This window comes from Danio aesculapii, chromosome 20 (genome assembly GCF_903798145.1).
Source record: "Danio aesculapii chromosome 20, fDanAes4.1, whole genome shotgun sequence".
NCBI classification, from domain to species: domain Eukaryota; kingdom Metazoa; phylum Chordata; class Actinopteri; order Cypriniformes; family Danionidae; genus Danio; species Danio aesculapii.
The window spans coordinates 25048021-25061389 of NC_079454.1; the positions used below are offsets into that span (position 1 = coordinate 25048021).

The following is a 13369-nucleotide window of genomic DNA, read 5'->3' on the forward strand; positions in this document are numbered from 1 at the left end:
AACTGTAAAAATATCATTACATTAAGTACAAGTATTAAATTCCATAAGTATTACTTATAATAGCTATATTATAGTTTCAATTGAAAAAGACATACTGACTCCAGGCTTTAGAATGGTATAATGTATGTTAATGTTAGAAAAGATTTTTATTTCAGATAAATGCTGATTTTTGGAAAAAGAAAACTACTCAAATGTTTATAAACATTCATAATAATAATAAAATCATTTATTTATTGTTTATCATTCATAACAGCAAATTAGGATGTTTTTTGAAGGATCGTGTGACTGGTGTAATGATGCTAAAAATTCAGCTTTGAACAAAAAGGGGACAAATCACAGGAACAAATTATAGATTTTAAAATGCACTCAAATAGAAAACCATTTGAAATAGTATAAATTTTCAAATTTTTACTGTACATTTTCACTGTACTTTGATCAAATAAAAACAGGCTTGGTGAACAGAAGAACATTTTTAAAAAAAGAATACAAATCTTTTGACTGGTAGTGTAAATTTGATCTCAATAAACAAAAAGCAATACAGAGAACCCTCTGGGAAGATCTCTTCTAAAATCACTATTCCCAAGTCAAAAGTTCACAAGCATCACAACCAATGAAGGAATCCTGCTGCATTTTCCTGTGGTTTGCTCAAGGCCATTGTGTTCCTGGTCTTAAATAGCACTGTTACCAATCAATTTCTTGTTAACGCAATGTCTCAGTGGGAAGCCTTCAACATAGGAGTCAATGGGACAGTTGCAACATTTGTAACCGAGTAGATTAAAAGGGGACAGGGCGGTCAGGGAGAGAACAGATGAGGTTTTGCAGTAAATAATGCAGTCTTACATGCTCAGCCGCACCGCGTCACTCTGCTTGCGGAGTAACATCGCACGGCCCACCGTCACCTCCAGCTCCGTCACTGTGATTGCAGGCAGGTACATCTGGCAAAAGTGCTGCGCCTGAAATGTCACATTGTCTCTTTTAGAGCAGGTCATGGATTATAAAATGAAATATGTCTCTATATATAATTAAGCAACACAATGGGTTGCTTTCGGACAGTACTGTAATACTGCACACTTTTGACTAATTAATCTCCATAACTTGTCATAGTCAAGCAATGAAATATTTCAGAGCAGAACAAAAGCAGAAGAAATTATACCCGACTAATAGAACTTTATGACCTTTCCAAGATTTTTTTTTTATATTTTACGCTAGACCTAGACCTAAGGCCATAAAAGTGCACTAATTATTTTTTTAAATTCTTCCAGTTATTTTCATTGGCTGATCATGAGTTATTAATGAGTAATTATTGATAACACGTTCATTAAGTCATTAATAACACATTAGTGTACCTTCTCTCTGGATATGTTGAGCCTGCTGCCAATGATCTCTGCCATCTTGAGTCTGCTCTCAGATTTGGAAAGCATGGCAGTGAAGCAGTCCAGAGCCTGAAGAAGAAACAAAAACTTAATAGCATCTTATAAGAAATAATAATTTAATTTATTAATGATGAACCCCTAAATGAACTTACCTCTTGAAACACATTCTGTGCTGTGGAAGCACAAGAGCTTTCAAAATTTAGGCAGATCCTTTCACACCATTTCAGCAAATCCCTGTTCATTCGTTAAAAAAGAATAAGTAATAAATAAGTGACTCTGTTTTACATCCATGCAACCATTACATTTTACATTACCAACACAACATCACAATTCATAAACATAAAAAATACAAAAATGTAATCATATATAGTTTTTGGGTTCAGTAGGATTTTCTTGCTTTTGAAATAATCACACAGGGCTGGGTGATTTTTCAAAAAGTAATCAAAATCAGCATTCAGAACCTATAATCGATCAAATGTTTCAGGTCAATTTTTTCAATTAATTTCTCCACAGTGTGTGGAGTCACGTGACCCCACTCTGTTTATACTTCTGCTTCGAGCGCACACAAGTGGTCTGGCACAGCCTTCGTGCAGTCGCATACCCCTCACAATGGCTGACGCAAACCCTGAAGTTATTTATTTTTAGGCAACGTATATTTTCATTTCAGTTGTTCAACACTGATGTTCATTAAATAATCATTGATAGTAGATAGTGTGTGTTTCCTTTTGTTTTAAAATCAAGTAACGCACCCTTCATTCAAAAATCTCTTACTTGTGATATGTAAGCATATTTACTGCACAAAACTTGTCAGTAAACTGTGAGGGCAAAAAAATTAATAAAATAATCATTCATTAATTGTAATCGAGTTAAAATGTTCAATTAATCGAGATTTTGATTTTAGGCAAAATCGCCCAGCCTTATAATCACATTTCAAAAAAGGCTTTTGCTGTCTTCTGTTGTTCTGTTGCACACAGTTTGTGCATATATGTGGTACCATGATGTCGTTTTTCTATATGTCAATATATATGCTTGTTTCATTGACTGTGTTGTGTGCATGTTTTGTGTGAACACATGGCTTTGTTTTGTTTCTTTTTTAGAGCCATGTGTTCTCCAGCCCATCTGCTGTTCCTTTATATCAGGGGTGCCCAAACGTTTTCGTATGAAGGGCCAAAAATTAAATATCATTGAGAGCCATGGGCCAAAAGTTAAAGTTGCCAAAGGTAATTTCTTTTTTTGGAGCTGGGTTGGAGCAAAACTGAGTTTGAGACCTATGCTCTAAACCATCCTCATAATTCTCCCTCTCTTCTCAGATGGCATGGTAGGCCAAATCAAAGGTTTCCATGGGCCAACTTTGGCCCGCCGGCCCTAGTTTGGGCATCTTGCAAACTCATGTGATTTAAGCGTTTTCCAAAGTTCAAGTTCTGTGATATATAACCTGCAAATCTGTATCGTGGAGCCATGTGACTTACAGAAGAAACGTCACAGAGTCAACTAGCAATTTTGCATGCTCAAAGTTTACAAATATTCAAGTGATTTCTGAACTTCCACTCAAAAATCACCTTCACCAATATAATAGATGACTGTAGGCAGACCAGCTGCTTGCAATGTTTTTCGATTAGGGTCTCTGCAAAGACCCTGATGGTAGTAGGGGATTGAGGGAGGAAGTGTATTGATTGGTAACAGCAGGGTCTCCCCACACCACTGAACTTCTCCTCACAGGGCAGCTATCACATCTGACACACTTCCAGAGCTTTAAATGGGGTCATATGCATGGCTGCCCTGAGGATCATTTAACATAAACACTGGCTAATACTGCTCCTGCTTAATATTGGATACTATAATGGCAGATTAAACTATGGTACCTCTTTATTGTGGACAGTAAACATTATGAAAGCAATAATATAATAACAAATTATGCTGGAATATTTACTCCAAATGTGGGGTTTATATTATATACAGATAAAAAATACCCCAAATCCCTCTTCACAACAAGCATGATACTCTGTCAATATGTGTTCTCCAATATGTAAAGCTAGTTACATAAATGATTTGCCCTGGCCTGAATCTCACTCTGCATCTCTGGCTGGGGTTCCACAGTTGGGACAGGGTGATCGATGTGTCATTGACTGGAGCGGGGTTCAGTGGAAAGCTGATGAACAGCCTAGGGGCCAACTATACAATGGATGAACATAGACTGATACACCACCTCTCTGCTCTAATGCAATGCTGGAGTTGGGGATTTATTGTACCGCCGCTGCTTTAGTTGAACTGTTTGTTACATACAGAGGTCCTAATTGACATTCATCATTTATTGACAAGACTATGGTGTCATTTTACCATGCAGAGTTATTCGTAACTGGCCACAGGCATCAACAAACTGGGCTAACACAATTCTTTTTAGAGAAGGTTTTGGAAGTGTTTTGAAATCTTGTAATACATGCATCTGTATTATTAGTATATATTATTATCCAATTTGTTAATTTTAGAGTACATTTGTTAATGTTTTGATGATCTGTTACCTCAGTGAGAGGCCTCTGCCCTCCAGTGATGTGATGTGGTCATCTGATATGCTTTGGGTTGCACTTGGACCCTGAGAACTGGAGTTGATCTGATGTCTATTTCCTGTTAGCTGGCAGTAGATGTCCAAAAGACGATCCACCACCACTGCCAAGTTAGGGAACCTCTTTATTAGGACCTGAGAAGAGAAGATATTTATTGTCAAATGTCATCAAGACTTAAACAAACCTACTTGTGAATGAACAGCTTGCCTGTGTAAGTTCCTCTCTGCTCATGTTAGTGATCTGCAGTTTACTCCAGTATTTATCCAAAAGTGCAGCATGTGTACTCTGTGGTCGATGCCAGGCTCCTCCACTGTAAAATGTTCTGAACGCAATAGTTTTTAACCATTAGTAAATTTATGTACAGTACATCCGGAAAGTATTCATAGTACTTCACCTTTTCCACATTTTTTTTACTGTATGTTACAGCCTTATTCAAAAATGGATTAAATTAATTTATTTCCTCAGAATTCAACACACAATACCCCATAATGACAATGTGAATTTAGATTTTTTTAAATTGTTGCAAATTTATTAAACATAAAAAGCCTGAAAAATCACATATAAGTATTCACAGACTTTGACGTAAAGCTCTAAATTGAGCTCAGGTGCATTCTGTTTCCACTGATCATTCTTGAGATGTTTCAGCAGCTTAATTGGAGTTCACCTGTGGTACATTCAGTTGATTGGACATGATTTAAAAAGGCATCCGCCTGTCTATACAAGGTCCCAGGGTTAACAGTGCATGTCAAAGCACAAACCAAGCATGAAGACAAAGGAATTGTCTGTAGACCTCCGAGACAGGATTGTCTCGAGGCACAAGGCTGAGGAAGGTTACAGAAAAATTTCTGCTGCTCTGAAATTTGCAATGAGCACAGTGGCCTCCATCATCTGTAAGTGGAAGATGTTTGGAACCACCAGGACTCTTCCTAGAGCTGGCTGGCCATCTAAGCTGAGTGATCGGGGCAGAAGGGCCTTAGTCAGGGAGGTGATCAATAATCCAATGGTCACTCTATCTGAGCTCCAGCGTTCTTCTGTGGAGAGACGAGAGCCTTACAGAAGGACAACCATCTGTGCAGCAATCTACCAATCAGGCCTGTATGGTAGAGTGCCCAGACGGAAGCCACTCCCCGCCTGGAATTTGCCAAAAGACATCAGGACTCTCAGACCATAAGAAACTAAATTCTCTGGTCTGATGAGACTAAAATTGAACTCTTTGGAGTGAATGCCAGGTGTTACGTTTGGAGAAAACCAGGCACCACCATCACCTGGCTAATACCATCCCTACAATGAAGCATGGTGGTGGCAGCAACATGCTGTGGGGATGTTTTTCAGCAACAGGACCTGGACGACTAGTCAGGACAGAAGGAAAGATGAATGCAGCAATGTACAGAGAAATCCTGAATGAAAACTTGCTTCAGAGTGCTCTTGACCTCAGACTGGGGCGACAGTTCATCTTCCAGCAGGACAATGACCCAAAGCACACCGGCAAAATATCAATGGAGTGGCTTCACAACAACTCTGTGAATGTCCTTGAGTGGCCCAGCCAGAGCCCAGATCTAAATCCTATTGAACATCTCTAGACAGATCTGAAAATGGCTGTACACTGTCGCTTCCCGTCCAACCTGATAGAGCTTGAGAGGTACTGCAAAGATTAATGGGCAAAATATCACATTGTCATTATGGGGTATTGTGTGTAGAATTTTGAGGAAATAAATGAATTTAATCCATTTTGGAATAAGGCTGTAAAATAAATGCACTGTTTGTAAGAGGTTTAGGTTTGGAATATTTTGTTTTTTGTCCCATAAATGGATAAGATGTTACCTTCGAGTTGCAAAAAACTGAAAAGCTGGGGACATCTGAATACAGTCTTCACGTCCTGGAATTGTCAATTTCTTGTTCTCCATTAGAGGGAGGAGAACTGATATCTACACAGAAGACAACAACAAGGTGATTAAACAGATCTACCAAATGAAAACATATATATATACATACACATATACACATACATACATACATACATACATACATACAGTAATAAGAATAATAATTAAAAACAGTATTTTCTTTAGTCACTAACAGACTACAATTCTTCCTATTCTCCTGTTTAATAGTGTGCTTTATTCTTATTCACAGTGTAAATGAATGCAGCACAAAACAACCTGCATAATTTGAATAATCACATTAAATCACATGACATCAGGGATGCAACAATACAGTTAGCCTACAGTTCAAAACATACCTTGGTTTTTTAACAGTTTTCAGTTCGGTTCGGTTCTGATGGCTTGACACACAAGTGTTTTTTTTTGTTATTCTATGCTTAGGCAATAGGAACATTAAGAGGTTAAGAAGAAAAAATAAAAACCATTTATTGCAATACTGCTTTATTTTAATTAAAAGGCAAGAAAAGTACATGTGAAGTTAATAAACATAAATTGGAGGTAATCTGTAACGTGGATTGAGTGATTTTATAAGATGACAAAAGACCGCATCTCCAATCACTGAAAATGGCTGCAAATCTTTAGCAATGAACACCCCCAATGCCTTTGTTATTTTTGTGTGTCTCTCAGAACCAGTTGAGTATGTTTGCTGGAAGGATTCAGCGAGAGATTGTTGTTTTTTGGAGGACTTTATTACCTTCTCTGCTATCCTGCCTTCATCCAGTGATATTGCTGGGTGATGGCACTGCAGATGTGCAGTCATGTTGGAAGTGTTTTCGTTTCAGTAGGTTATCCGTGTAAAACAATGCTTGCACACAGTAATTTTTTAGTTCACTGTTTATTATTCCTCGGCAATATACTCAATGGCAAAACCAAAATGTCCTCACATCGCGGATTTGAAAGATGCCGGCGCTTCCTCGTACTGTTTCCTTACTTCAACACCGCTCGCCATGTTAAAGTGTGAAATGTTGGTTAAGCGCCCCCTAACTTTAGAGCATAGTGATTGAATATTTACTCGAGGGAATGAGTTTCCTCATCTCAGCTCATAGACTTACAGGCACACATAAACAATCAATTCGGAGAGAAATTAAACGCACATAAATTATATAAACAGAAAACTGAAAAAAAAACTAAATTTACAAGTGTGTATTGAACCGTGGATGTCGTACCAAACGGTTCAATATTATATTGAGAATTGTGGCATCCCTACATAACTTGTAAACACAGAGCTCCTGTAACCCAGTTATAAAAAGTCCTCACTCACACATACAATTAATATTAAATACTAAAAACTAAGAAAGATTTTTAAAAATGTTTTTAGTGTGTTTATACATTCGGCACTCACCACATCCAAAGGAGCGTGATCAATGTCCTCCAGCAGAATCCAGTAACCTTTTGAGACCGCCTGGGTCAGAGATCCTGGCTGCCACACAAACTTTCCAGGAACATCTGTGCAGCGGTACATACCCAGCAACATCTACAGAAGATAGAAGAAAAAGAAGTAAAAGAAATGTCTTTAACTGAGGATAAAATATGGTAAAACTAGAAGCAGCTAAGTGAAATCAGTGTAAAGTCTCACCTTACTGTCGGTTTGATCTCCTAGCTGGACTTTGAGAATGTCAGGGGCTTTAACGTGCCCAGTGACAGCAGCAAGATATTCAACTAGGGCAGTTTTTCCACATCCAATAGGCCCTTCTAAAAGAATGGGCTTCTGGGACGCAACCGCCATAGCAAGTCTCCGTAGATTCTGACAAGTTGAATCCACCAACACCAAATTCCTCAAGCATTTCTATGAATGACAAATGAATTTACATTACAAAACACATTAACTCTCCCAAAACACCCAGAATGCCACTAACTTAATATTGACTTTTTGTATGATCGCCTTGCCTGTTCATCTTGTCGAGGAGTCCGTCTAGGTAGAATCACCCCACATACCACAGTAACACTCTTTGTTAAGTCTTCTGTCACCACCTGACCACAGGTGACCTTCTTTACCCTCTCTTTCCGCCATACTGCTGAGCCCTGATTGGCCAAAACTAGAGCCTTTTCTACTTCCAGCTGCTGTACCTCCTCAAGTGACCTATAAAAATATCATGTTAGTTCATGTTTACTCACTTCTGCAAATATAGAAAAATCATCATAAAATAAAAGCTTTGCAAACATACTTCATTTTCAGATGGAGAATCTCTTCACTGGAAAGAACCTTCCGCAAAAATATTGTTTTCTGGTTATCTGTCATGTGGGACACCAGGGCAAGGCACTGGGCAGTATAGCTTAAAAAATACAAAGAAAACATTGATTAGGCCAAGACAAAGAATGATGATATCCTGAATAATTCTGGTGGTTTTCTGGATTTGATAGAGGCGAGTCTTGATTTTCTCATTGGCTATACCTTCTAACCATGACGTCACTGGTAAGAAGCTGTGAAACACAGGCACTCCAGTCCCACAGGACACGAAACTTCTCACAATCGCTTTGGAGGAAGCGGAGAGTGGCCCCCATCAGGTCCCGTAGTTTCATCCGTCTGGGCCCATACTGGATGGATGCAGCCTCTTCACTGGTGAAGAAGAGCCTCTGAAATACTGGAGGAGAGCTGCTGAAATACCTCGCTGCAAACCTGAAAAGTAAACAAGTGAAACTTGATATCAGCTGTGTCAGGGTTCCCACACGTTTTTGACTAATTTAATTCCACGACCTTTAAAAACAAGCATATTCAGAATGTACTCTCAGTTCAGCTTACATCTTACAGTACTTTATTCTCAGACTTGTGACTTTAAATAAACCAATGGGGAATTGCAAACTAAATTTAAAGTGGCAACATTTTTGACTCAATAATAGCATATTGTATCCCAAAACTGTAATATATAAAGTCACCTGATCTAAAATGTATTTTTAAAAAAATGATCTTTTATTGTTCTATTCCTCTTAGGAATTTAGGTTTAGACCCACTGTTATACATGTACGCTGCCTTCTAATTGATGAATTTGGCATGATCTTAAAATTTACATTTTTATCACATAGTAATTTTATCACATAGAGAGAGAGAGAGAGAGAGAGAATTTTGAGTTTATTGCCATATCAGCTTCTATGGCTATGTCATGGCAATAAAAAAAGATCAAGTTTACCACGTTTGATAACGTGGTAAAAAAACAATTCTAACAATTAAAAGCCATCAACAGCAATAAATACACAAGATAAAAGTACATAAATTATAATAATGATAATATATAAGATCTAAAGAAAAATCTAAAACTGTTAAAGGTTTCAACATCACAAGACAGTAATATTAGGTTAGATTTAGGTTGAGTTGTTGGATGACTAAAATTCAATGTCTAGCCAGCGTATAAAGACAACGTTATTTTGATGTCCAATAACGTTGTCAAACGATGTTAATATTTGATCTTACGTTGTGTTGGAAAGTGATCAAAATCCAATGTTGAGCCAACATCTTAAACTATCGTCCTATTGAGGTCAAATACAAATAATTAAAAATGACATTTATTCGTCAGGTAGAGCAACCAATATCCAGCATCTGATAAACGTCGTAGTGGTAAATCCACACAAAGTCGAGCTGTAACAAATGTTTGACGTTGGATACTGACGTCGGTCTGATGTCAACCTGATTTTCATTTCCACCCAAAATGCATGTTGCGCAATGTCAAATAAGACCTCATGTTGACATCCTGTGCCTGCTGGGATACTTCTGGTCTTTAGCAAACCAGGATTTTAATTATTACCCTTCCCTTTCATCTTTTAAAGTTATAAAAGATATTAGCAGTAGTAATTCTATTATTTCTTGATTTAATTAATTTTGTAAAAAGCATACAGGGTCACTAGCGACCCAATGTTTGTAATAATGCAACTCATTTTTTTCCTTCACAAAATAATTGACTCAACAAGTACACTTCACCTTTATGTACTATTTTTAGGATAACAGCATCAAAGACTTATGATCCAAGCAATGATTATTAAGCTTCTTTGTGCTTCAGCATTGTAGTTTAAAATGTAAACAGGTGCAGGTTGAGATATATCGGTATGCGGCTTATTTATTTCTAGTTATAAATTGTTCTTATTTTGGTAATGAGTCAAGATATGCCACGTTTCCTGTCGCTTCTTGCTTTGCACACACTAAAGAAAGAGATAACTGATCCATGTTTAAATACATCAACATCTACTTGTTCAGTTTGGGTCTGTATACAGATGCTCAATGCTGTTGTTTTTCCCATAATTTACAGAAGTACAAGAGGTGAACATACAACTGAATTTTGCTGAAGAGTAAATGTTCCTAAACAAACAATAATCTGCCAATTTACTATTTATAACAATAGCATTAAAAACAAATCTTTTTACACTACAGAAACAGATTCACACGTGAGTCTGAATGGTTACTTACACTTGAGCATCTGGACTGATGTTGAGAAGTTTGCTTAGAGCCACACACAAGCGCTCATGGAGGTCGTGATTCAACCTGACGTCTGCTTTGATCCTCTCAGCATTTCTTTCCAACAGGTCCAGGATCAGTGGTCGTAAGTGACGAGCGATGAGGAGAGTGTATTCCTTCTCCAACAAGAGCTGTGCAAGACATTCCAAAATGCACTGCCTGTCCTGCTGACTCCATATCTACAAGCAGAAAGATTTGTGACAGTCAAAGTAGTATATGAATAAATACATTATATTAATATGAAAACATAAAGGACTCTATATTGGAACCCAACAAATATATAAAAAGACCCTTCTGAATAAATTCACACAAAAAAATTACTGATTTTCTTATTCATTCTCGTTCATTTAGACTTCTATTTTGAAATAATAACGATGTTGGGCAACACGGTGGCTCAGTGGGTTAGCACTAATAATAGCATGACAAGGGATTTTGTCCCATCAATAATCAAAGCCCTACTGTAAGTCTGAGCAAAAGAATCTAAATTTGTTGGAATATATATATATATATATATATATATATATATATATATATATATATATATATATATATATATATATATATATATATATAAAATTTATTTTTTTTAGGGTTTCTTCACCTTTAATTGGGATAGGACAGTGGAGGTTACCAACAGGAAAGTATTGGGAGCAGAGAGAGGGAAAGGGTTGGCAAAAGACCTCCAACCGGGAATCGAACTCAGGTCGCCGTGAGTGCTATTATGTCAGCGCACTTAACCACTAAGCTATTGGCACCGACTGTTGGAATATTTTAAGACATTGCAATACATTTGGGTTGCACAAAATATCGTTTTAGCATTGATATGGCAATGTGAGCATCCGCAATAGTCACATTGCAAAGATGTACACTGTTGAGTCTAGGGCTGCACAATATTTCTTTTCAGCATCATATCGCAATGTGATCATTCGCTATGTGATTATTCGAAAAATTCGCAATAGTCACATCCCGAATATTCGCAATGTTGAGTCTAGGGCTGCACGATTTATTGTTTCAGCATCGATATCGCAATGTGATTGATTACTCACAATAGTCACATAACGAATATACGCAATGTTAAGTCTAGCGATGCATAATATATAGTTTCAGCATTGATATCGCAATGTGCGCATCCGCAATAGTCACATCGCAAAGATATGCAATGTTGAGTCTAGCGCTGTACAATATATCTTTTCAGCATAGATTTCACAATGTGATCATTCGCAAAAGTCACATCACGAATATACGCAATGTTGAGTGTAGGGCTGCATAATATATCGTTTCAGCATCAATATCGCAATATGATCATTTGAAATAGTCATATCACGAATATTTGCAATGTTGAGTCTAGGGCTGCACAATTTATCGTTTTAGCATGGATATCGCAATCGTAATAGTCACATCATGAATATACGCAATGTTGAGTCTTGGGCAGCACAATATATCGTTTCAGCATCGATATTGCAATGTGATCATTCGCAATATTGACATCGCAAAGATATGCAATGTTGGGTCCAGGGCTGCACAATATATCGTTTCAGCATCGATATCGCAATGTGATCACTTACAATAGTCACATCACGAGTATACGCAATGTTGGGTCTGATTTTTAATTTATCATTTCACATGTTTTTTGAGGCCTGTGACTATGTGAGATATTTAAAAGCATTCAGACGTAAGAGATTGTAACTTTGACCAATAAATAACAATAAATAACGATTCATTTTACTAAATTGTTTATAAAACAAAGACTATGCAGTATTATTTTACATTTGATTGTTCAATTACTGTATAACTGAATACACTTTGACTCCTCAGAAAACAATAGAACGCTAGATAGATAATTAATAGTTAATAGATTATTAATTAGTATATTTTTCTTTACTGAATTTCTCTATGCTTGTAGATTATTTATTATATTTTATGCACTCCTATAAAGAATCATACCAATCAATCTAAAATTATAAATTCTTTCCAAATAGATATTAAACTCATCGAGTGAAATTCTATTCATATCGCAATATATAATCGCAGAATAAAAAAATATTGCAATGTTAGATTTGTCCAATATCGTGCAGCCCTAGAATACATATACATTTTTTTATTATTGCCAAAATTTAATGATTTAATGCATATTCCAACATGGACTTTTAACCTATTATACCTATATATTAAGTGAATAGGAAAGAAAGCAAATAGAATAATGCCCTTTTATATATAGTCTTTTCTTGTATATCTGTGAAAACAATAATCTGACAGAATGTTTTAAAAACTCAAACTATGTTACAACAGCATCAGAATAACCTATCACGTTCAAAACAAGACAATATACTCAAACAGAATAATACGAATTAAATTCAAGCATCAGCTGCTATTGAAACGAATGAATTTATACATTACCTCAGCACTAAAACAACCAGTAAAGCAGCATGTGTACTACAGAAACGTGGTACAGTGAGGTGTGACACACGTTGTGCTCTGCATCTGTTTAACAGATGAACGTCTCTAATAACGGTCCAATAAAGTAAACAAACCCTGCAGTCTCACCTGTTTTGCCAGATATTTGCTGAGTTCGTTGTGACTTTTATCGATGTGTCTTGATATTGCACTCAGAGATGGCAGGCTCAACTCCAGGTTTTCCATTCTAACATTTGTCGTGAATATAGGGATTTCCGACAATGACCGTGTTGCTGACAAAGACTATACTATTGTAAGTATTCTAAGTGATGGGAACCATAAGATTCATCCCTCACTTGGCTGTCCAGGTTGTATCACAACACAGCGAGCACGTTCCCGTCAGTATTAAAATCCATGTCCACATGTGAGTAAATGAAGAGCACTTCCGGGTCATTCGCCTGTGTCGCGAAGCTCAAGCTCCCTGTGCTGCAAACTCGCGGCTCTGATTATGTTTACGTAAAAAGATTTAGTTAAAAAAACTCTTTAAAATGGTTCAGTGGCTGCACGAATGCTATTTACGTGTCGCACATGTCTTAAATACAGCATTATTTTCAATAGCCTGTCCAAATACAAAAAATGTAATCGTATTCGGCCAGCACA

General features: G+C 36.9%; 1 protein-coding gene across 1 annotated transcript in view; it reads right to left on the minus strand.

The window, feature by feature from the left end:
* mdn1 (midasin AAA ATPase 1) overlaps window positions 1-13118 on the minus strand; it is an 81055-nt gene extending 67937 nt beyond the window's left edge. The window contains exons 1-13 of the mRNA XM_056481776.1: window positions 12860-13118; window positions 10268-10494; window positions 8267-8491; window positions 8040-8147; window positions 7762-7954; window positions 7451-7660; window positions 7217-7348; window positions 5756-5859; window positions 4142-4256; window positions 3893-4068; window positions 1526-1607; window positions 1347-1442; window positions 841-953 (exon numbers count right to left, since the gene is read on the minus strand). Of these exons, the coding sequence (XP_056337751.1) occupies window positions 841-953; window positions 1347-1442; window positions 1526-1607; window positions 3893-4068; window positions 4142-4256; window positions 5756-5859; window positions 7217-7348; window positions 7451-7660; window positions 7762-7954; window positions 8040-8147; window positions 8267-8491; window positions 10268-10494; window positions 12860-12955 (1877 nt within the window). The 5' untranslated portion in view covers window positions 12956-13118. The remainder of the gene's footprint in view (window positions 1-840; window positions 954-1346; window positions 1443-1525; window positions 1608-3892; window positions 4069-4141; window positions 4257-5755; window positions 5860-7216; window positions 7349-7450; window positions 7661-7761; window positions 7955-8039; window positions 8148-8266; window positions 8492-10267; window positions 10495-12859) is intronic.
* Window positions 13119-13369: the final 251 nt, after the last annotated feature.